At 45.5% G+C, this 24,066-nt stretch overlaps 1 protein-coding gene across 1 annotated transcript; it reads right to left on the bottom strand.

Moving 5' to 3' along the window:
• Positions 1 to 492: 492 nt before the first annotated feature.
• On the bottom strand, positions 493 to 18,803 carry LOC115110638 (netrin-1-like). The gene is made up of 5 exons (XM_065010216.1): positions 18,434 to 18,803; positions 11,176 to 11,325; positions 9,963 to 10,016; positions 6,675 to 6,749; positions 493 to 1,257 (listed from the first exon to the last, which is right to left on the bottom strand). Exons 1-5 carry the CDS (start codon positions 18,765 to 18,767, stop codon positions 938 to 940), a joined length of 933 nt encoding a protein of 310 aa, XP_064866288.1. The 5' UTR covers positions 18,768 to 18,803; the 3' UTR covers positions 493 to 937.
• Between the last annotated feature and the right edge of the window lie 5,263 nt (positions 18,804 to 24,066).

Below are 24,066 nucleotides of genomic sequence, written 5' to 3'. Positions count from 1 at the left end.
ATGCCTACTGGTACTTTTATTTTGCTGAGGTCACAACCACACTGTCAGGATGGCAAGGAAATGTATCATTTAACAGACTCTTTCCCTATGCTAGTATCTGAGGAGCAACTTCTTTATGGCACTTTCATTTTGATTACATAGTTAGCAGTAATAATGAGGTAACAACCACATGAGGAGCTCTTAAAGAAGAAAGGTAACTGGCAATAGCTGGCTTGTTTTTGTTTCTGTTTTTTCTCTCCCATTTTTACAAGTATACGCTGTAACCACAGTAAAACCTAGTTTAAATGATCAATTTAACGTGTTAACACTCTTAGCAGTTTACACAGTTTATCTTGACAAGGCCTGGCAAGCAGGAGCCTCTCATTAAACATGAGAGAGATTCCCCTTAAGCCATGTCGTGCCACCTCAGCTTGCTAGAAAAAACTTTACACAATATATATATATATATATTGTGGGCTCTTTATAGGCTTTATAGGCTCTTTATATATATATATATATATATATATATATATATATATATATATATAAAGAGCCTCTTTAAACACAGATATGTGATACAGTAGATTTTTTTCGGATGTTCTGTAGAAATGAACTGGAAATATAAAAATAATGGTATCATGAATAAAACAAAAAATAAGTAACTTATCTGAAATATTAGGTGCAAACTCTGCAATTCCACAACGAAACAAACCTTGAAGGACAAACAGAACAACAACTGTAAAAAGAGCTCCTTCACACATATGTTTCTAAAACTAATATTCTCTTTTTGCTTCCACTCAAAGCAGCAGCACTCAGTCACTTTCTCTCTCTCTCTCTCTGTTCACTTCACCTCTCCCTCTTTCCTCTCTCCCTCTGGTGTTTCCTCTTTCTTTCTCCTCCTCCTGTGTTCCTCAGACTCGAGGTGAGCCCCCTCTCTTTCTCTCCTCTCTGGCTCCTCTTAACACTTGCCCCTCTTGTCGCGCTGTTGGAACTTCCTCAGTCTCCGGCCCCACAGGTCCTTCCAGGGGATGAGCAGGCTGCCCTTGTCCGCCACCACGCCACTCTGCCCGGGGGAGTCGTCATCCGTGCCCAGCAGCAGGTACTTCCTGCCAAGCTTGATCTTGGGGCACTTGCAGGCCACGTCCTTGGCACGCACCCATAGGAGCTGGTCACCGCGCCGGATGCGTTGTTCACCTTGCTTGTAGACAGAGATGATGTTCACGGTAAACTTCCACCACTCCCCTGCCTTGTCTCCTTTGAGGACGTGCACTTGGACAGCTGGATGACCAATGAGAAGAAGGAGTGAAGGGGGAATAAGAAAATGTCAACTTTCGAGTATAAGAGATCCAGTTAAAAGTTCATGTACACTAAAACATAGATCCTCCTAATAACACACAGGGTAACTAAGCAGGGAATCAGCCTGTGGGTTTTTGTTCCTGGGGTCCAGACTGGCCTGGGGGTGAGCCCTCAGCTGTAAATGTCCTGTTTTACTATAGCTCCAATAACTGCTCCAATGTTTGAGTATGATTCAGGAATTGCTGACCCAGTGTGTGTGGATTGTTCCCCTGGTCCCTCCCCTCAGCCATGACCCCTGATCTCTCCTTGTTGTGTTGGCTAGCATGCTCCGTATTACAGCAACAGTTGCCATAGTGCTCCCCAGGGTAAAGACAATGGGTGCCCGCTAGAGTACATTTGAATGAGCACCTCCCTGAGACTGGCTGTAATGTTTGACTGCTGTGGACGTATCCTTAGAAACGCTTTCCTTTCCTCAACTGACAAGCCTGGAGAAAAAGAAGTGGCTGGTATACTGGGTTCAACTCAGAAAGTCCAACAGTGAAAGTGCAGCATTCAACCTTTACTAAAAAAATACCACATCTGTTTGAGGTAAAAGCTCTGAAGCAAAGCCATTCCTGTGCTTTTGATAGAATGGCCTTTCAGCTGTTAAGCAGGACGCTGCACATCTTAAGAACCCTGGGCTAGAGCAACCTGGACCTGGTAGCCATTCAACCTTTCTCCCAAGAATGTGGCCCCTTAGAGCAGACAGAAATACAGACCCCCCCCCCCCCCTCACAGCAGCTCCCCTGCATGGATTTCTCTGTCACATAAATCTACCATTACTTCATCACTCTGATTGCAAAAAAGCCTCAGTCATCGCAACAAGGGGGAAACAACTGAACTCACTGGGGTAGGAGCTAATCTGTGCTTGAGGTGAAGTGGTTTAGTTGGGAATGTGCTATTAACGATTGGACTAAAGTAGGTGGAAAATGAACCAACCTGAATAGTTTCCACTCCCAATTGTTTGAATTGACTCAATTTGGGAAACAGTGTGTGGATGGTGTGAAATGTTTCAAACACACTAATAAATACACACACACACACACACACAAATACATACATGCACACACAGACACACAAGTGCACACATACACACATACACACATGCACTTGTGTGTGGACTAAGGTTAGAAAAATGTAGGTGGCTGAAAATAGCACAGGAAGTATTTTTTTTCTCCTTGTCTCTCTCTCTCTGAATGCCAACGCTCTCTATTGCGAGCCGCATCGATTGTCCCCCATAACAGCCTGGAACGTTCTAAGAGAACAGGAAGGGGGGCCCTGCTAGTGTGAGCAAATTGTACACAATTTCAGAAGAAAGGAGGCCTGTTGGGCTGAGTAGAGCACGCTCTCACAGTCCTGCCATTCATTAACAATGTGTCTCTGGGCTGGAGCCTACTCCTTCATCCAAACACATAAAGGGTGTGTGGGGGGGGTGGAGTGGGCCACTATTTATCTTCCCAGCCACAGAGAGGCTTCCAGAAGAATCGGGATGTGTTCCGACCTCATGAGCTATCCGGGTTCTGCTCCCAGAGCCCCATCCAAGAGCAGCGTGAGAATCCAGCAGAGATAGCCCTCTTCTCTCTGGGTCGCTCTTACTGACCGACTGGCTAACGAGCTCCCGGGGTGAATGGACCAGACTCAGCTCTCTGCTGTCTGACACCAATGCAGAACCCTCTGTCACTCTATGGGCCGCTCAGGAAATTGGTAGTTCTCTAAGCAGATAGTAAAATACTGTTATACTGGACTAAGATTCCAGTCCATGAGGGGACCAAAGTATGCAGTACTAATCATGGATGTTAGCTGGAAAGACCAAGCAGCTCAGTCCTCACACCTCTGCACAATGCTTCAGTCCTGCTCCTCACCCAATGAAGTCCAAAGCGCCCATGGGGCTGGTGTTGAATTGAGCTCATGAATGGAGATCTAGGACACTAAAACTTCTGTTTTTCTGTTAGCAGACAATATGGTATATCAGTACTACTTAGACCATCTTAGCAGGGTAGCACAGAGGAGGGAGAGAGAGAGAGAGAGAGAGAGAGAGAGAGAGAGAGGTTTAATAACACAATGGAAGCCAAGCCTCCCGCTGGGTCCCCTCTCTGAGTAGTGTGCTGGGGCTTGACCCGCACACCGCCGACAAGGGGGCTCTAATCAAATTAGAGCGTGTTTAATTTCAATACTGAGGCCCCTGTCCCATCTGGTTATCAGCTGAGTGACTGATCTGGGCCCTGCTGCCCCCAGGGTGAGCTCACAGGGACCGCCGGGTGGCGGGGCTGTGTGACCATTCATTTCACCGCTGGCCCTGAACGTCTGCAAAAGCTCTTTGATTCATTGTCCTCCCCGCTGGAGGGGTGTCAGCCCAGAATATAACCCTTTGTGGCTGCCGTCACCGTAGCTACGGCCACGATGGAAAACAAAAATGAATAAACACAACATATTTCTTTCTCTCCGGGGTGGCAATCCGTCAGCGTCAGCCTAATTTACCACCTGTTTGGGCCCTGTGGAATGCTCCGCGCTGGCAGAGTGCACCACTGTGTTTAAACAGGGGGCCTCTTCCCGTGACCCCGGGAGGCCCGCAGCGCCACTCACACAGGGGGGTCGTGGCCCCAAAGAACAGAGACACTGTGAACCCCACAAAGGCCCAGGGACAGCCCTGAGAAATGAATTAGATTGAGGCAGAGGAAAAGCCCCCTGAGGAACGGTCTCTTCATAAAGCCCCAGCTCAGCCAAAGGAGAATCATCTGCACTCAGCTGTTTTGATGAACTCTTGAAAAACCAACCTTCTGCTTTTCATGAATCAGTCTTGTGATTTATAGATTTGTCCGTTCCTTTCATGGATGACTAGCAAGATTAAATGAATGAAAATATGTATTCTGATGGCTGTTCAGTTTTCTGGGGAACTGAAACAATGAGCTCACATTATTGTCTCTCTCTGTGTTGCACAATATTGATTGAGAAAAGAAGAACATTTGGCCATTTATGCATTGAAACTTTGTTAAAAGTCTCTGATGTGTCGCTCTGTTTGATTGATGAACTATGATTGATGATGAGGCTTTTGGACATGTGACAGCTATGAAGGGGAACAGTGTGGCCAATGCAGCTGGATGTGTTTCATTAGAGAGAACACTGAACTGAAGTCTTAAAGGGATAGTTCACCCAAATAAAGAAAATGACACATTGGTTTCCTTACCCTGTAAGCAGTCTATTAACAAGGTATCACAGCAATCCATGCTTTGATTTAGTTGACTTGACTTGAATGGGATTTGTGCCACAAATGCTAAAACATTATCATGTGAACAGTGAAAGTAGACAACAGTGCCAGGGAAACTACATCAAAGCATGGACTGTCGTCATTCCTTGTCAATAGACTGCTTACAGGGTAAGGAAACCAATATGTCATTTTGTAATATGGGTGAGCTATACCCAAACCCTGATTATAGCAGATACGGTCTTGTATGAACAAATCTATTCTAACACTCAAAGGCTGAACAATTTTAACACCAACTTAATGGGTATAACTACAGAGGAATTGATGACCAAAATATTCAATATGATATAGGCCTACTGTACAGTTAGGTCTCATGCCAGGAGTCTAAGAGATCTTGCATTGTCTTTTATAAAGGGTATTTGGCTATACGGAGTACGATCTCTTCTCAAATGCTGGCAGAGTGCTGGACGTGCCTCAGGGTTTGTGCTGCTGCTGCTGCTGCTGCTGCTGTGGTTGGGGAGATTTGTACGGTGGTTAGCAGACATGAATCTGCTGATAGGAGATCTGCACCATAATACTACTGTGATTAATGGAATGGAAAACCCTCAGAGGCGAGGGAATCACTCTCCATATGGAGATATGGAGGCTACACAGTGGGACAGCACAATGAAACACTATATAGGAGGATTATGAAATGATCCATGGACTGTCCCTACTGCTACTACTGTCTCTCTTACATTACCCCCCACCCTTCTCATTCTTTTTGCTCTATTTTTAGATCTAGTGGTGCTGTTTTTTGGTGCTGATTCAGAATATAATGACACAAGTCCAGCATCATCCATCATCAAACTCAAATGTCCTTTTAGCTTCAAGTTACAGAAGTTATTTCATTTGTGAAACCATTCTAAAATAGCAAGCTATGTAAAAACCTGTATTTGGCTTGAATGTTTACATATTACTCAGATTCAGATGCAGATGAACTCCTGTGGAGTCATTGATGACAGAGTACATTTGTTGTGTGATTTGGCTAATTTTATTAATATGGGGCTTGCTGACAATTCCTAATGGCCAGATCCCCGCCAGAGCCTCATGCTCCCAGGGTGCACCAGCCTTTCACCATCGAGCAATAAAACTGGACCCCACTGAGGCTGGCGGCTGAGAGCAGGGATTGCCCGAGACCATGGACAGGGGCCAGGGTGAGCAGATCCACAGGGCTTAGAGGGAGGTGGAAGGGGAGAGGAAATGGTCCGTTAGCTGTAATTGAGAGGGACTGTGAGAGGACGCAGTGGGAGCTTGTTCTGCGGCCCTCTGAAGCTCAGAGCCCTCTCTTTATGAGGTACAACTCCCTTAAGACACACACACACACACACTCACACACACATCCGTCAAGGTGGGACAACAAATCCAAATAGTTCCATCTAAAGCCTGGCAGAGCGGAGCTTTGCAGCTCTCCAAACCAATAGGGGGGCTGGCTCGTGCCACAACCTCTCTCTGAGGACAGTTTCAGCTGGAGTGGAGGAACTGATATGAGCTCAAGATGTAGAGGTAAGAGTTGAATAATCCCTTTGTTTCTCTGCCCAGACACTGATGCCACTGATCTCTATCTTTGGTGATAAAAGAAGAGGCCCTGCGGTGAGGATGCCCCCAGCAAACACTCTTCTCTCTGTCCAGCTCCCCCCACCTCCAGTGAATCTCACATAGTAATGAGTGTATGTCAGTGCAGGGATGTTAGGATGTGTTAGACATAGGTTTTGTGTGGCTAGTTTACAGATGATAGATAATAATATGTATATGTTTTCCATGCTAACTAATCAAAGCAAACTGGATACATCTGTTAATGTGCTTTACACCGCCATTGCCAAAACACAGTCTAAAGCTGTCTGAAATACATATATCTTTTGAATTCCATCATTCCATCATGTCTTATTTCCCGGAAAGCAGCACTCCTCAGTCTAATACTGGCTGGCCTGTCCATCAGCGGGGTCCCCTGGGCTCAGTTCCGAGACCATTTCCCTTTGATGCAATGACTCTAATCCTGAGAGCGTGAATAAGCCACAAAGAGGGGCTTGGGAGTGGACATGCCTGTGATTAATAAATACATCTGACCCTCGACCGCTGGCCGACGACTGGGCATATAATTCCTGCACAGTGGTCTCACCATAGTCTTTCTTGCAGTACTTCTTCATGTTGATCTTCAGCTTGCCCTTGGATGCCTTGCAGTGAGAATCACAATCTGTGGAAGCGAGTGAAATAATGGGTGAATTAGGTTACAGCACAGCCAACATATCACAAACATCTAGATTTTAAATATTCTCTCTCTCATGGTTTACGGACTGACCTCAATTATGTTATCTAATAAAAGCCTTTTAGGTACATCCAAGGGTCTACACTCTACCCCCACTGTAAGGGGTTGAAAGCTTACATCTATTGCCAGGCCAATTTAGTGTACTTATGGTACACTGTCTCTTGTTATGGTGTCCCTGTGGAGCTGGTGGAGGTTTAAGGCTTCCGCATGCTTCAGTTCGGCTGGCGCCTAGTAGGCGAACAGAATGAGTGTGCTCACATACTCCCTTATAACACCTTCGCTTGAAAAATGAGAAAAAGCGGCAATAGTACTGTTTGTTCATCTTGAGGCGCCATAGCCAGTATACACTTCCTAAAAATATATAATATATAAAATTATATATAATTAATCTAAGATAACTCAAGAAATCTGTCATTCATTTTGACGTTTTTGCTGAGGTGATCTTAGTCACACTATTTTACATCTAAATAAGCTGTTTGGTTTAGTATTTCTCAAGTGAACAAAATGTGCATGAAAATGAGTCATCTATCATTGAATGCCGACAAACACTTAATTGTAGAATCCCTACTGTTGACCAATGACCGACGAAGGGGCGTAGACTTCGGCTACCGAACTTGCAATAGCCTCGAGAAAAAATGTGGAGTGCGTGAACAGCCAGGGAAAAAACCTTGCCGAAGACCAAAACAAACAAAAATGTCTTAATACACTGAGTGCACAAAAACTGATTGAAGTGGATTTAACAGGTGACATCAATAAGGGGATCATAGCTTTCACATGGATTCACCTGGTTAGTCTATGGTTTTGTACACTCAGTATATATGCACAAACTTTTCGGGACAGTTTAGGATGGGAAGCATGCGGACACTTTTACACAGATCCTATTGTCAGCTCACTCCCACTCTCTTCCTCCAACCTCTCCACACAGAATCTCTAGTCTGTCAGAGTCCTGGCATCCATTGTGTCAGCACTCAGGGTTGGGAAGGTCACTCACAAAATGAGGTCACTGAAGGAAGTTAGCTAGTAGCCTAACAAAACTTAGCAGGGGCCTAAGCAGTCCCAATCCACTTGAGGCGAGAAAGAGAATACTCTCACGTTGGCCGGGGCTGATCTCTCTGTGGTCGATCTCTCTGTGGCCTCTGAGAGGAGCCTGTTGCAAACCAGTGGCCAGAAAGAGCTCATAGTTATGATTAATTGCTTTCGGGTCTGGTGCTCTCCCTTTGACACCAGGCTGTGTTGACCTGGGCTCGCAGGCGTGCCAAGAGGCTTTATCGATGTCCGCCGACCGTCGTGTTGTCAGGGTGCCAGGCACCTTTTGTAATGGGGGAGATGGGTCTGGGACGAGAGGCCAAACTGAAAATGGAAATGGTTTGTTCACACTTTTCCACTGACTGACACAAATTGGAACCAGAACATCTCCTGGTTTTGCTCCCCCTCCCAGTGTAATAAGCCCCATGCTCTTTTATGGGGGGGGGGGGGGGGCTGGTCGGCCAGGGGAAAAGGGGGAGCAGTTAGGAGAGAGGGGACCTTTCAGTTTGCCTGAATATGGACAAACTTCATTATTTCTTCCAGCCCTCTGTCCAGTCCTCCCCTTTCTTTCCCTTTATACTCTGTGTGAATGAGGTTGCCCGGGTAACAGCGGAGCGAGAAAAAAACGCACTCCCCCCAAAAAGGCGGATTGGGGTGGAGGCAGGGGGATGGGGAGCAAGTGCATGTATGTGGAGAAAACATTTCTAGTGAAACGCCTGGCAGCTTTCGGGGGGGTGTAGAAATGAAAAAGGGAAGGGAAATCCCAAAGTAAATTAATTTGACGAGTCCATATCGACCACGCCTGATTTCCATTTAAATGTGGCTAGGGCGGGGGCCCATTTGTCTCCCCCTGGCCCCTGGATGCCTTCATCGTACCTCCCTTTGATAGCTGGCATTGCCCATTAGCCCAGCAGCACAATCCCAGGACTGGCCATCACACCCATAGCTCTCATTAAGGCCCCGGTCCCTGCTGGGAGGACAAACGTCCCCTTTGTGTGGCCTCTCTAGCGGGGCCACTACCATTCTCCAGGGTCCCTGGGGACCACACCACTCTTAATTTGGAGGGTGGTGTCTGTGCGGGGTTCCTGACAAGACTCCAAACCCCATTGCAGCTGGTCGCCAACATATGTAGCAGGTTGGCCATTCAGCTCAGTGAAATATGTGGAGCCACACTGTTAGTCCCATGTTAATGATCAAAAGTGACAGAACCTATATGTTTTACATGGAAGGCAATTTAAAGCAATACTGCGGGATTTGGGCAATGAGGCCCCTTTTCTACTTCCCCAGAGTCAAATGATGTCTCTGTGTCCAGTAAGAAGGAAGTTAGAGGCGGTTTCGCGAGCCATTGCTAACTAGCATTAGAGCAATGACTGTAGGTCTATGGGTATCTGCTGGCATGCAAGTATCCATTTAAGTAGAAGTTGGACCAAAAACAAGTTGGCTTAGGCAACAGGTTTTAGAGACCAATACTTTGCTCCAGGTCTCTTTTTTTCTCCTCACACGCATGCCAGGGGATCTACCCCACAAGCTTGGACTGAGCAGTGACTGAAAGTATGAGCTAAATGTTAGTGGTATGTCACTTCAAGTCAGTGTTGCACTATAGCAAGCAGACTCAGAGCTGTGCATTTCAACAATAGGGCTGTAAATAAGTGAGCAAGGGAAGGGTTCTCTTCCCTCTCAGCGCAGCGAGAGATGATTGGAAAACAAACTGGTGCAAATGAAGCATGCAATCAGATTATGGGCTGGAGGCTGAGTGGAAATACAGAATGGGAGGCCGGAGAGAGAGAGCTGACCAAAAACCTGGATTTAACATCTGACACATACACATCCACTTAAATACTGCAATTATGGAAGGTGAACCTTAAAATACTACAATGTTGAAGGTGGCCCTTAAAATACTACAATGTTGAAGGTGGCCCTTAAAATACAACAATGTTGAAGGTGGCCCTGAACCCAAATAAGATGTAGAAATAAATTAAAAAAAACATTTAAAAAATAGAAACTGTGGAATGATATGAATTGTGCTCATACTAAAATACAATACATTTGTTATGTTATGCTTTAGTAATTGCCATACCCTGTGGATACCACGTCTCAGCAGTGTCACAAACTCACCTAAGGGCTCTTCAGAGCTGGTATAGGTGGAGGTGGGCGATGCAACTGGAATCTCTGCAGCAGAGAAACCACAGCACAAACATAATGACATTTCACATCACCACTCAAGTTTGACAGCTTCATAGGTGGAAAAAATGAACAAAGTTGTTAGAACGTCTCAGTTCAATTTCCTGCTCACCTTCCTTGGGGCTTAAATGAACCTCAGAGCATTGGTGATATACTCTCAGGTATTCCTTAATAGGTTGTCATGTTATTGATTGCTGATTAGAACACAGCGATTGTGCTTGGAATACACATTAATAGCCAATTTCCCATCACTCTCTTGTATTCGTGGCATGCTGTATCGAAAGGCACAGAGAGCCAGGGCCCCTGGCCTTGTTAAAATTGAAGTTGTCAGGAAGTTTGATATAACAAAAATGTTATATTAAGCTATTAAACCTAAAACATATTAGCTCGAAAATATACGAGAAACCAAATATTTTCAGCTCAATTTTCAAGACCCCCATTTCCTCCATCTTTTTTTACACTACATTTGTTACTTTCCCAATGAAATGAAGGAAATCCTATTCCAGTGGGTTCACAGATTGATTTTATCGCTGTGGATCCTGGCCAAGCACACTGATTCCTTTTCCACAATGGCTTTGTTGAATTTCCAAATACAACTTTATCGGAAATGTCACCAATTGAAACGGCTGTATAAATTGTAAATGTCTATGTGTCCCAGCCATCCGAGGTATCTTATCTGGTCATGCCAGCTGTGTTGGCGGTGCTAGCCACCCATTAGCCCATCTTGTGTATGGAGGTGTCGTTTATCGCCGAGAGGCTGGAATCTGTGGGCTGCTGATACTGCCAATAAACATATCAGTCATCATTACCCTGGACTGGCTGGGTGGATTTACAGGGAGATGGGCTGTTAACGGTGCTGCGACTCACAAGGCCATGTTAGCTTAGACATTATGCCCTGTTTACTTAAGCTCTGGTCTAACTGTAAAATATCCATCCAAAGAAATAAAGGAACAGGGGGAAATAACAAAATGAAATGAACTCAGGCCATGAATTCCTGCATAACAAGCATGGGGTTTTGGTGCGATAGAGTACTTGTCAGCGACTACTCCTATTGATGGGGCCAGTGTTGTTGCTAGCTGGGCTATGGTTGGGCTGACTTGTGTGGTCTGTCTGAGGACATTTCACTTAGTACTGAGGCAAGTCATACTTATGCAGGGGGCGATAGGAGAGCGGCTCTGCTGGTAGCCCTTGGCACAGCGGTTGCAGGTGATGCCGGTCACACCGTCCTTGCAGGGACACTGGCCAGTGGTTTGGTTGCAGGTCTTGCCGGCTGCGCCAACTGGATGACAATCACACGCTGTCAGGAGGAAAGAGCAGGAGAAAACAGAGATGAGATGAGATGAAATGAAATCTGTTCGGTCTTCACTAGTATTGGTTTAAAACCAATTAGGCGTAAGGCATCCTTCTCAATTCCCTTTTTCTCTCGTTCCTCCAATGTTGACTCTCTGAACTTCAAAGTAAGCTTTGAACAAGCTCAAAGTGACTCACAGGCCACCACAGATGGGGACTGGGACCTCAAACAAATTACAATTACTCCCTTTTTCCTTAATGATTATAGGCCTTGCCATTAGGCATGAGTATTGAGGAACAGTATATTACATGATCAAATAATATCTGTTAGCACATTGAGGCTACACCTGTATGTGTGTGTGTGTGTGTGTGTGTGTGTGTGTGTGTGTGTGTGTGTGTGTGTGTGTGTGTGTGTGTGTGTGTCGTGCGTGTGTGTCGTGCGTGTGAGCCGTGCGTATGAGCCGTGCGTGTGTTTAAGCCGTGTGTGACCAGTCTTTGTGTTTTCTCTGTGGAGGGTTGTGATCCACGGCGGGCAGAGCAGAGCCTGTGCGCCTCTCAGATTGAGTTTACAATCTAAAGCTTTTTGGCAAAGAGCTCCTCGCAAATATATCCTGAATAATGTTCCCCATTAATGGGAGAGTGAAACACACATCAAAGCCGTCTGTTTAAGTTGTTAGTCAGGAGGATCGCACATTAAATGTGAGAATTTGGGTTTTGTGCATGTGCACTGCCAAACGTTTACCATAAAGCCTGTGTTTGAAGTGGAAGCCCAGCTCTCTCCATTAGAGTTGTATGTGTTTTATGTAGCTGAAGAGTCATTTGAAAATAGCTTTAAGTGGTCCAACAGAGGCTGGAGTTGGGTGTTATTAGCTGGGATTCAACGGGTTTCATGAATATTAGAAGTCACTTGTTAAATAAAAAAACGAAAACTTTTCTGTCCTCTTTCTACTCAATTTGCAGTATAAGTACATTTTGCCAAGTTTGTTTGACACATTTTATTGAGGTATAATAAAATCAGCATAAAATAATCCTGTCCAAAAAAACAAAAAAAACAAGAAGGGTATGAATGAAAAGTCATGTTTCTAATAAAGTCCCCCATCTTTACCAGCCAGAATGTTATTGTGGTTCTTACGTCAGGAATACAGTAAATAGTCCCATTAATTTAGAAACAGGATTCTAAACTGTACAGTATATAGACTGAAACTGTAGGCTTGATCTTGCTTTCTGTTGATTTAATGGGCATTATCTTCTATAGCCTTTACAAATGACTTTTTAATGCAGGGTAGGACCAAAAAATGTTAAATAAAACATGAGGTCACTCTTGTCCCTCCCGATGGCATGTGGTTAACATCCATGTGTATTCTAAAGATGTGTGTCTCTTTCTTTAAGGGGTTATAAGGGATTGTACTTGAAAGCCACGTTAAAATAACTCTTGTTTTTGTATGACTTTATATTACTTCTAGAGATGCCACCAACCACACATCACAATAGAGATGCGTCTCCACTCAATCCATCCGCCACCATCTAGTCCTCTTCCTCTGAGCTCAAACCACTGCATTGTGCTCTTAATGTTCTGAGTGCTACACTGGGAACTCACTGGAAACATTAATTAATTTCCCTGCGGTGTGGAGGTAAAGAGTTGCTGAGAGGTTGAGGGGGAGTGTAATTCAGTGGACCGTGTGGCTGCTCCACTGCTGTGGGCTCCCTGGGCCTGGTGAAAGGCTTATATGGCGGAGCGGACGAGAGGACTGGGAATAAAACAAACCGTTAGAGCTGGGGGCCGCCGGGGGCCGCGCTGTGCTCCGAGAGCCGTATTTACACTGCGCTTGATGAGGGATGAAGTCGTTAATCTGGGAAATAAAACATGAGGCATTCCACACTGCCACTGCAGACGCCGTTGTTTGGGTTTATAAGGCGGAGGGGTCTATTCTGTAACCAGACGCCGTTGTTTGGGTTTATAAGGCGGAGGGGTCTATTCTGTAACCAGACGCCGTTGTTTCGGTTTATAAGGCGGAGGGGTCTATTCTGTAACCAGACGCCGTTGTTTCGGTTTATAAGGCGGAGGGATCTATTCTGTAACCAGACGCCGTTGTTTCGGTTTATAAGGCGGAGGGGTCTATTCTGTAACCAGACGCCGTTGTTTGGGTTTATAAGGCGGAGGGGTCTATTCTGTAACCAGACGCCGTTGTTTCGGTTTATAAGGCGGAGGGGTCTATTCTGTAACCAGACGCCGTTGTTTGGGTTTATAAGGCGGAGGGGTCTATTCTGTAACCAGACGCCGTTGTTTGGGTTTATAAGGCGGAGGGGTCTATTCTGTAACCAGACGCCGTTGTTTGGGTTTATAAGGCGGAGGGGTCTATTCTGTAACCAGACGCCGTTGTTTCGGTTTATAAGGCGGAGGGGTCTATTCTGTAACCAGACGCCGTTGTTTGGGTTTATAAGGCGGAGGGTCTATTCTGTAACCAGACGCCGTTGTTTGGGTTTATAAGGCGGAGGGGTCTATTCTGTAACCAGACGCCGTTGTTTCGGTTTATAAGGCGGAGGGGTCTATTCTGTAACCAGACGCCGTTGTTTGGGTTTATAAGGCGGAGGGGTCTATTCTGTAACCAGACGCCGTTGTTTGGGTTTATAAGGCGGAGGGGTCTATTCTGTAACCAGACGCCGTTGTTTGGGTTTATAAGGCGGAGGGGTCTATTCTGTAACCAGACGCCGTTGTTTGGGTTTATAAGGCGGAGGGGTCTATTCTGTAACCAGACGCCGTTGTTTGGGTTTATAAGGCGGAGGGGTCTATTCTGTAACCAGACGCCGTTGTTTGGGTTTATAAGGCGGAGGGGTCTATTCTGTAACCAGACGCCGTTGTTTGGGTTTATAAGGCGGAGGGGTCTATTCTGTAACCAGACGCCGTTGTTTGGGTTTATAAGGCGGAGGGGTCTATTCTGTAACCAGACGCCGTTGTTTGGGTTTATAAGGCGGAGGGGTCTATTCTGTAACCAGACGCCGTTGTTTGGGTTTATAAGGCGGAGGGGTCTATTCTGTAACCAGACGCCGTTGTTTGGGTTTATAAGGCGGAGGGGTCTATTCTGTAACCAGACGCCGTTGTTTGGGTTTATAAGGCGGAGGGGTCTATTCTGTAACCAGACGCCGTTGTTTGGGTTTATAAGGCGGAGGGGTCTATTCTGTAACCAGACGCCGTTGTTTGGGTTTATAAGGCGGAGGGTCTATTCTGTAACCAGACGCCGTTGTTTGGGTTTATAAGGCGGAGGGGTCTATTCTGTACCCAGACGCCGTTGTTTGGGTTTATAAGGCGGAGGGGTCTATTCTGTAACCAGACGCCGTTGTTTGGGTTTATAAGGCGGAGGGGTCTATTCTGTAACCAGACGCCGTTGTTTGGGTTTATAAGGCGGAGGGGTCTATTCTGTAACCAGACGCCGTTGTTTGGGTTTATAAGGCGGAGGGGTCTATTCTGTAACCAGACGCCGTTGTTTGGGTTTATAAGGCGGAGGGGTCTATTCTGTAACCAGACGCCGTTGTTTGGGTTTATAAGGCGGAGGGGTCTATTCTGTAACCAGACGCCGTTGTTTGGGTTTATAAGGCGGAGGGGTCTATTCTGTAACCAGACGCCGTTGTTTGGGTTTATAAGGCGGAGGGGTCTATTCTGTAACCAGACGCCGTTGTTTGGGTTTATAAGGCGGAGGGGTCTATTCTGTAACCAGACGCCGTTGTTTGGGTTTATAAGGCGGAGGGGTCTATTCTGTAACCAGACGCCGTTGTTTCGGTTTATAAGGCGGAGGGGTCTATTCTGTAACCAGACGCCGTTGTTTGGGTTTATAAGGCGGAGGGGTCTATTCTGTAACCAGACGCCGTTGTTTGGGTTTATAAGGCGGAGGGGTCTATTCTGTAACCAGACGCCGTTGTTTGGGTTTATAAGGCGGAGGGGTCTATTCTGTAACCAGACGCCGTTGTTTGGGTTTATAAGGCGGAGGGGTCTATTCTGTAACCAGACGCCGTTGTTTGGGTTTATAAGGCGGAGGGGTCTATTCTGTAACCAGACGCCGTTGTTTCGGTTTATAAGGCGGAGGGGTCTATTCTGTAACCAGACGCCGTTGTTTGGGTTTATAAGGCGGAGGGGTCTATTCTGTAACCAGACGCCGTTGTTTGGGTTTATAAGGCGGAGGGGTCTATTCTGTAACCAGACGCCGTTGTTTCGGTTTATAAGGCGGAGGGGTCTATTCTGTAACCAGACGCCGTTGTTTGGGTTTATAAGGCGGAGGGGTCTATTCTGTAACCAGACGCCGTTGTTTCGGTTTATAAGGCGGAGGGTCTATTCTGTAACCAGACGCCGTTGTTTGGGTTTATAAGGCGGAGGGGTCTATTCTGTAACCAGACGCCGTTGTTTGGGTTTATAAGGCGGAGGGGTCTATTCTGTAACCAGACGCCGTTGTTTGGGTTTATAAGGCGGAGGGGTCTATTCTGTAACCAGACGCCGTTGTTTCGGTTTATAAGGCGGAGGGGTCTATTCTGTAACCAGACGCCGTTGTTTGGGTTTATAAGGCGGAGGGGTCTATTCTGTAACCAGACGCCGTTGTTTGGGTTTATAAGGCGGAGGGGTCTATTCTGTAACCAGACGCCGTTGTTTGGGTTTATAAGGCGGAGGGGTCTATTCTGTAACCTCCACCTTTCAGAGAGTGGTGATCCTCCATTTTGGGGGTTCAGGTTGGAGAACGAAAGCAGACTTCCTCCTGGCTGTGTTGGCACAGCATTGTGTTTCCTGTCCAAAAACAGCAGAGTGAGATGGTTGGCTGAGTTGAACAATAAATACCATGGGCCCTAACTGATGTCACAAAGCGCTGAGTTTGTCACCTGAGGAGAGCGCAGCAATCAGGCTGTTTGGGTTTGATCCCAGAGTATGGAACAGAGTAAATGTTGGGGCAGAGCTGGAAGCCTTCAGGTTACTGATACAGCCCTCTAGAAAGCCTAAGACAGGTTGCAGTATGTGGTTAGCGCATTAGGGAAGGAGAGAAACTCTGTAACACTAACCTGCCCATAGCTTCCTCCTCTGCCCGCCCCTGACTGCATCCCAAATATAGACGTAAAAATGTTTGGACTGGCAGCGTGCAGTGAAACAATGATGCTCCCAACCATTAGTCACTTTCAAGAAGTGCAAAAGATCCATGAAATGTGTTAAGAACAACAGCACAACATGAACTACATTTGCCCTGAACTCCAATTAGGTGTGAACTCTGACAGCCACCACTGTGAAACGACCCCAAAACAGTCTGAGTAAGTGGCTGACTTTTATATATGATGGTGGACTGTGTTGATACGTTCACTCCGTGAGACTTGGAATAGTCAGTATGAGTTAAGAGTGGAGGTCCCTTGTGGTCTGCAGTAGGAAATGTAATATGTTGCAGTTCCTGTGACTAATTAGCCAGTGGTGTACCAGGCTGAAGGGCACTGGAGAATAGGTACTCTGAGAACCCGCTCTGAGCCAATAGGAATGCAGCCACGGCTGTGGTTGGAGACCACAATATGCGGGTCTGCACAGAGTCACTCACTTGTCACTGAAGCGCAAGCTGGGTCCCAGTGTAATACAGCACATTGAGATGTTGTAATCGGACCGGAAAACAAACAATATTCTGTCTTTCATACAAGGAGGATATTACACTCTTAGAAAAAAAGGTGCTACTGTATCTAGAACATGAAACTATATTTCGGAGGTCACCATAGGAGAACCCTTTGAATAATTATTTTTGGTTCCAGGTAGAACCCTTTCGGTTCCAGGTAGAACCCTTTCTGCAGAGGGTTCTACCTGTAACCAAAAAGCGTTCTCCTATCGGGACAGCCAAATAACTCTTTTTTTCTAAGAGTGTAGGATATTGTTGTATTATATCTCTTTGGAAAGACTAGTCATCCAGTTCAGGGTAATGTGGGATGTTGGTGGATCTGATGCTGAGGTGAAATGGTTGGCTTGTTCAAAGAGACTGTTTGAATCAACTCCTGCACTCCTGAATTCCATGTCAGACCTCACTTCTATTGTTAGCCACTCGTCTTTTTGTTCTCCACCTCCCCCGTTACAATTCACAGAAATGTAGGGCGATTCATTATAGCTCTCCAAGTTAAGCAAATAAAGTCTAATAAAATGTGGTCACTAGGGACCGAGTGTTGGGATCCTCCCCTGCTTTAGTGATAAAGGTACTTCAACTACATTATTTCAAAGGCTCTGTCCACAGAAATGCTGTTAATACTGTAACCTGTAACTTCTATTTGAGAGAGATAACTTATGACTTGGACAAGAAACAGAGGTAGAAGTTAAAGCATTTGAGGTAAATGCGCAAAATATGCTTTTTATTAATCCACTCACTCAAACCTGCCTCATCTTGTGCTGGTGTTTGTGATTGCATGTGTGTCTGTGTGTGCGTGCACGTATGTGTGTGTGTGTGTGTGTGTGTGTGTGTGTGTGTGTGTGTGTGTGTGTGTGTGCGTGCGCGTGTAAGTGTGTGTGAGTGACAGGTGCTTGTTTGCTCAGTGCCTCAGAGCCTGGCTTCTCTCCCCACGGTGCAGGGAGACAGAGGGAGTGAAGCTTTTCTCTCCTCACACACTAATCCTGAACAGCATGGACTCAAACCTGACTTATGTGCTCACACCTGTGAGTGTGTGTGTGTGTGTGGGGATGGGGGATGATAGCGAGATCTGTTTCCACTCAACTGTACAGCGGATCAGCTCACACATTACTCAGTTTGTTTTGCTTGTGTTGTCATGGAATTCCCACTAGACTCCAAATACCAGAATCACACAGGTCAGCAACACTCGCACTGGCAAGGTGGGAGCTTTTGTCTTTACAACTATCTTTCACCTGTCTCACATAATAATAAATAGTAGTGAAGTAGTGGAAAGTGCTACGCAATAAAGTTATCAAAAGATAGTTGGAAGACTTGTTTCCTGCTGATAATTTGTTGAATTTCTAGATATGATGGCAGAACAATTCAACTTGTCTTCCAACAACATACGTCAAGAAAGTCCCAAACCGAAGCAGAATATCAACTAGCGTGAGGTTTGTGTGTCATGTAGCCATTTTGAGTAGCCCACCCAGCAGACACCCAGCCCAGAAACTGTACCTTTGCAGGCCCTCCTGTGGGAGATGGCCTTGGACATGTCCCGGAAGAAGCCCTCCTTACAGTAGTGGCAGTGGCGTCCGGCGGTGTTGTGGCGGCAGTTGAGACAGACTCCGCCGCTCCTCCGCCCAGACAGCTTGTACAGCTCCATGTTGAAACGACAGCGCCGGGCGTGCAGGTTACAGTGGCAGGCTGCAGAAAGATGGCGAGAAGGCGAGGGGGTGAATAACACAGAGGTCAGTCGGTTCGCATGCTTTTTACACAGGTGTTGAGTACACTTAATGAAAACTTTGGCCTCCTGAACCTCAACACTCAACACAAAAAAAACTCCCACCATGCAACCTTGTAGTTCAGCTAGTCCAGTGCTTCATAAGCTGGAACTGAAAACTGATGAACTCAGCAATTTCATTCACATGTACAGTATATCACAGTAGGGTGTTGACCACGCTACTTTCCAATTTCCAAAAGTTTAGTGGAGGGGAACCAAATAACAGCTAGTGAACTGTAGTGTATGGAGACCCTGAGAAAGTTACTGTTACTTTAATGACATCAGTGGGTCAAAGTCCTCTGGTCAGACATGTCATTTGGAGACAATGAGTTATGAAAACAGATGGATTGGCCAGGCCATGAGCGATCCAGTTTCTAAGAGTAAATGGTGTAGTCCGACTCCACGCTCTCCTTTCCCCTCCACCTGCTTATAGATTTGACCTCTGACCCCTAGTGACGTCAGGAGAGAGATTTCCTTTCCCACAGATCTCGCAGCCTTCACTAACTCTCTTACTTGTTTTATTGTCATAACATTATGAGGGATAACTTCCCAATTAAATCGGGTGATTCATTCATCAGTTCATCAGTTCATCAGTTCTCTCTGTGTGTTAGAACCAGGGTGGACTTTCCACCTCTGCTCTAGTGATATTCTCTTCCAAAGCACTGTGAAAGAACTTCAATTTTTTGGCTTGCATTTGAGCTTTTCTGTTTTAGTCTCATCCAGGCACGTACTGCTGTGATAGAGCTGGAGGAGGAGAAGCCTGCATTGTTTCTTATTTGTGGATAATCTCTCCATCAGTGCACCCTGCCTTACGGTTATAGCCACAAGATCTGAGTGATAAGGGCACATATGCTACACGTTCATCAGCACTCCCAATCACGTACCAACCAACTCACACCTGCCATTGGGGACCAGGGTTGCCAGGTGGGTGGGATTCAGAGCTGCTTCCTATAAATTGGGGCTTAAACACACACAGTCACACACAAACCGAGGTGTTTGGCAGATGTCATGGGCTTATCTCACCTCAAACCCCAGGGCCGATCAGCACACTCAGGGCACACCAGACCCCCGGAGCTTTGAAGCGTGCCCACCCCCCTCCCTCCCTTGCTCTTTACCGCCTTCTTATCCCAGATGTTATCTACACTTTGGGTGGACGTGTGAGTACAAATGTAATGGGATTTTTTATGAATGGGTAATGGAATGCTCTTAGTTTTCTTACCAGAGGAAAACATCCTACAGATAAATGCCCAAATAAAGGAAACACCAACATAAAGTGTCAAGGGCATTGAGAACAGATAAATATTCTACAAGTGTCTGGAACTCTTTTGGAGGGATGCTACATTATTCTTCCACCAGAAATTCCATCCTTTGGTGTTTTGTTGACGGTGGTGGAAAACACATCTCAGGCGCCACTCCAGAATCGCCCATAAGTGTTCAATTGGGTTGAGGTCTGGTGACTGAGAGACACACACACACACACACACACACCCTTTAAACCCCCTATGCTCCTTTGAGACCCCTATTTTAAAGTCACTGAGATTTCTTCTTCTAGCCATGGTAACCAAAATAATGGGTAAGTGGGCATTTTTATACATGAGCATGGGACGTTAAGAGACTCAGGAACCACACCTGTGTGGAAGCACCTGCTTTCAATATACTTTGTATCCCTCATTTACTCAGGTGTTTCCTTTATTTTGTCAGTTACATGTATGCTGGTACTGTAACTTTAATCTTCACAGTGAGCCAGATGAAAGTTGAGAGATAAGAAATACCAGGTAAGTATCTGGGCACATGCATTCTGCATGCAATATAGGCCAAATCTCCTATTACTTTGACAAGCAGCATGTCTTTGTGCGGTCTGTGTGTATACAATACTGCTTCAGCCTGTGTGTGACCCACTGTGTGTGGTGTCTATGTGTTTGTGAGAGAATGTCTGCATCATGTGATTAATAAGCGTTATCTCCTTGGCTTTCCCCAGCCTCTCCTAATGAGCGCTGTGCTATCTCATACACACTTCCCTGGCCTGCTCTCCAATCACTCCGCTAATTGTCCCTCAGTGCCAAGGCCTCAAGTACTGATAAGCTATATTTAGACCAGCTGGCCCAAAATATCCCTCACAGCATCTATCACACACACTGTTGTGTTTACAACTGGGAAGCCTGACAACAAAACAACAAGTGAAGAAACAAACAAAATCTCCCTAGTTTTCAATATGTGTTCAATAAGAGCTTACATTTTGTCCAATTATGGGAGGAAATGTGATTTCTGTAGTTTCACATCAATAATAGAGATCGTAACAGTGGCTACATACCTGGCAGTGTAGCCTACACGTAGGGCCTTTTTGTTGTTATCCGAAGCACTGTAGAACATACTTAGAGGTACACCATTTCAATCTATTTATTTTCAAGTGTTGTAATCCTGCATAGTGAAGGACATGGTAGGTGTGAGACGCTGACATGATGAGTCATCCCACAGCTCGCTGTAGGTGGATTAATATTCTGTGTTCTGTGAGAGAATCTCAAGGCCATACATGCCCTGTATTCATAGCAGGTTCTGGATTGTTGCAGGGACTCAGCACCTCCCTGCCACAGACACACATAACCTACCTGTCACCAGGTGTCTGATGTTAACCAAATACTCTGTGTACACGGCTGCCTGTGTTCCTAGGCCGCAGACAGAGGGGTTGTGTGATTTGTATTGAGAGGAATGCTGCGCTTGTTCAAGGATGAAGAGGAAAGGAATTCCAGTGAATTATTGTTTATCCGGGATCAATTAATCCCTCAGTCAGTGAAGGCCCATAATGATAGTGGCCCATATTATGAGAGGATGCTGTGTGCCAAGCCAAACAAGCCTCTCATCCTCACCCTGTCAGTGATCTGAGAAAAACACAACATCAGTGACCTTAGGAGATTAATATACTTGTCACATTCTCTCCGAGGTATCTAAATCAAATCAAACTTTATTAGTCACATGCTCCGAAAACAACAAGTGTAGACCCTACCATGAAATGCTTACATACAAGCCCTTAACCAACAGTGCAGTTCAAGAAAGAGTTAAGAAAATATTTAACAAATAAACTAAAGTAAAAAATAATACAAATAAACACAATAAAATAACAATAACAGGGGGCGCTGGTACCGAGTCAGTGTGCGGGGGTACAGGTTAGTTGAGGTCATTTGTACATGTAGGTAAGGGTGAAGTGACTATGCTTAGATAATAAACAGCGAGTAGCAGCAGTGTAAAAACAAATGGAGGGGGGGGGGGGGGGGGGGGGGTCATTGTAAATAGTCCAGTGGCCATTTGATTAATTGTTCAGCAATTATGGCTTGGAGGTAGAAGCTATTAAGGAGCCTTTTGGTCCTAGACTTGGCACTCCGGTACCGCTTGCCGTGTGGTAGCAGAGAAAACAGTCTATGACTTGGGTGATTGGAGTTTCTGACAATTTTATGGGCTTTCCTCTGACACCGCTAATTATATAGGTCCTGGATGGCAAGAAGCTTGGCCCCAGTGATGTCCTGTTTGGCCATGCAGTCTTGGGTGAACAGGGAGTACAGGAGGGGACTAAGTACACACCCCTGAGGGGGCCCAGGGTTGAGGATAAGCGCGGCAGACGAGTTGTTGCCTATCCTTACCGGCCTGTCAGGAAGTCCAGGATCCAGTTGCAGAGGGAGGTGTTTAGTCCCTGGGTCCTTAGCTTAGTGATGAGCATTGTGGGCACTATGGTGTTGAACGCTGAGCTGTAGTCAATGAACAGCATTCTCACATAGGTGTTTCTTTTATCCAGGAATGCAGTATTTCCATGACAACACTTGATTTTAATAGGTTGATATTTCTGAGCGCTGGGTTTGTTTTCCTCCTATACCACCACATTGGTTACTGTAAACCTCCCGGTGCAGGGGCTGTGCATCAGGTCTCACTGTGAGAGTCTACCACATTGGTTACTGTAAACCTCCCGGTGCAGGGGCTGTGCATAAGGCCTAACTGTGAGAGTCTACCACATTGGTTACTGTAAGCCTCCCGGTGCGGTGGCTGTGCATAAGGCCTAACTGTGAGAGACTACCACATTGGTTACTGTAAACCACCTGGTGCGGTGGCTGTGCATCAGGTCTCACTGTGAGAGTCTACCACATTGGTTACTGTAAGCCTCCCGGTGCGGTGGCTGTGCATAAGGCCTAACTGTGAGAGACTACAGACTCAGAGATTGAAGTCTTGTTTATTGAAGTCTTGTTTGGCCATGCCCTCAGGAACCTAGTGATTTCCCAATTAGAATAGGTGTATACTTTTCACATGTTTATGGGACCTTTTATGAGCTATGCAGTTTGTTAAACAGCATGTGTTCTGATGTGCTGGTAAAACAAATCCTGGCATCATGTGAAGTTACAACAATAAACAGTTTTAGTTTGAGTTATTTCATTCAAAGTGCTTGTTACAGAGCCTACATGATGCCTGCATAATACTTGCATAACACCTGCCTGGTGTGTGGGTGAAGCTTCAGAAAATGAGTCACAAGTATTCATTAACATTCATAAAGCACTTATGAAATCAAAGTGTTCCCACTCATTCCCCCATAAATATCCAAATCGCAATGGAACTGTAATATATGAAGTCATAGTTAAGTCAAGTAACTATTTAACTAAATCAATAAAAAGTGACTAATAGCATGCCTGACTTATGAAAGCATAATGAATCAATGGTCATGTTTTATTAAGGATGAGAACCTATGGTATTACAGTATATCGGCATCAATGTGAGGGACATGGAAGTCACTGTTTGGCTCATTAAGAATTATAGCAGTAGCTTTAAGTGGATGATACAATATGTTTCCATCACAACCGGCTCACTCCTACATTACTCTTATGAAGTTCTAATAAATCATTGTCACAAATATCTGGTTTAATAGAGAAACGCATTGGTGCCAAAAATCAGTAGACATGCCTCGAAACATTATTGGTAATATGCCTCCATTTCTTTGGGCCAAGGGATTTGTAACAGAATTAAGATCCAACTGTGCATCTGGTCTGTTGATACATACTGCATGACTTTAATGATACAAACGCCCCTGAACGTCTTCTGTGGGGCACTCCCGTTAGATCAGTCACCCTTATGCTCTTAGCTTCATGCCCCAGACATACTCAACATTTTCCTACAATAAATATTTCGATTGCACATTGCTGGAGCAGCTGCTATTTTGAAGAGGGAGAAAAAACAACAAAGGCCTTTTGGAACGAGCTATCCAGATGATGAATCATTTTACGAGTTTCCGGAATGCTTTTGATGACTTGAGCTGGGGTGAAAAGCTGGGGTGAAACGTCTCATATTGGGAGGACTGATTCAGCCAACGGCCCTGATGTTCTTCCATAGCAACCCG

The sequence above is a fragment of the Oncorhynchus nerka genome, linkage group LG26 (assembly GCF_034236695.1).
Source record: "Oncorhynchus nerka isolate Pitt River linkage group LG26, Oner_Uvic_2.0, whole genome shotgun sequence".
Lineage (NCBI taxonomy): Eukaryota > Metazoa > Chordata > Actinopteri > Salmoniformes > Salmonidae > Oncorhynchus > Oncorhynchus nerka.
This window is presented reverse-complemented; position numbering and strand designations above follow the sequence as displayed.

Excerpts from the sequence above, each read along its gene's own strand:
- LOC115110638 (XM_065010216.1), bottom strand. The coding sequence starts at position 18,767 with ATGGTGGGAGTTTTTTTTGTGTTGAGTGTTGAGGTTCAGGAGGCCAAA. Across the intron at positions 11,326-18,433 it reads CCACAGGAGGGCCTGCAAAG|CGTGTGATTGTCATCCAGTT; the intron begins GTACAGTTTCTG and ends TCCTCCTGACAG. Across the intron at positions 10,017-11,175 it reads TCCTATCGCCCCCTGCATAA|AGATTCCAGTTGCATCGCCC; the intron begins GTATGACTTGCC and ends TCTCTGCTGCAG.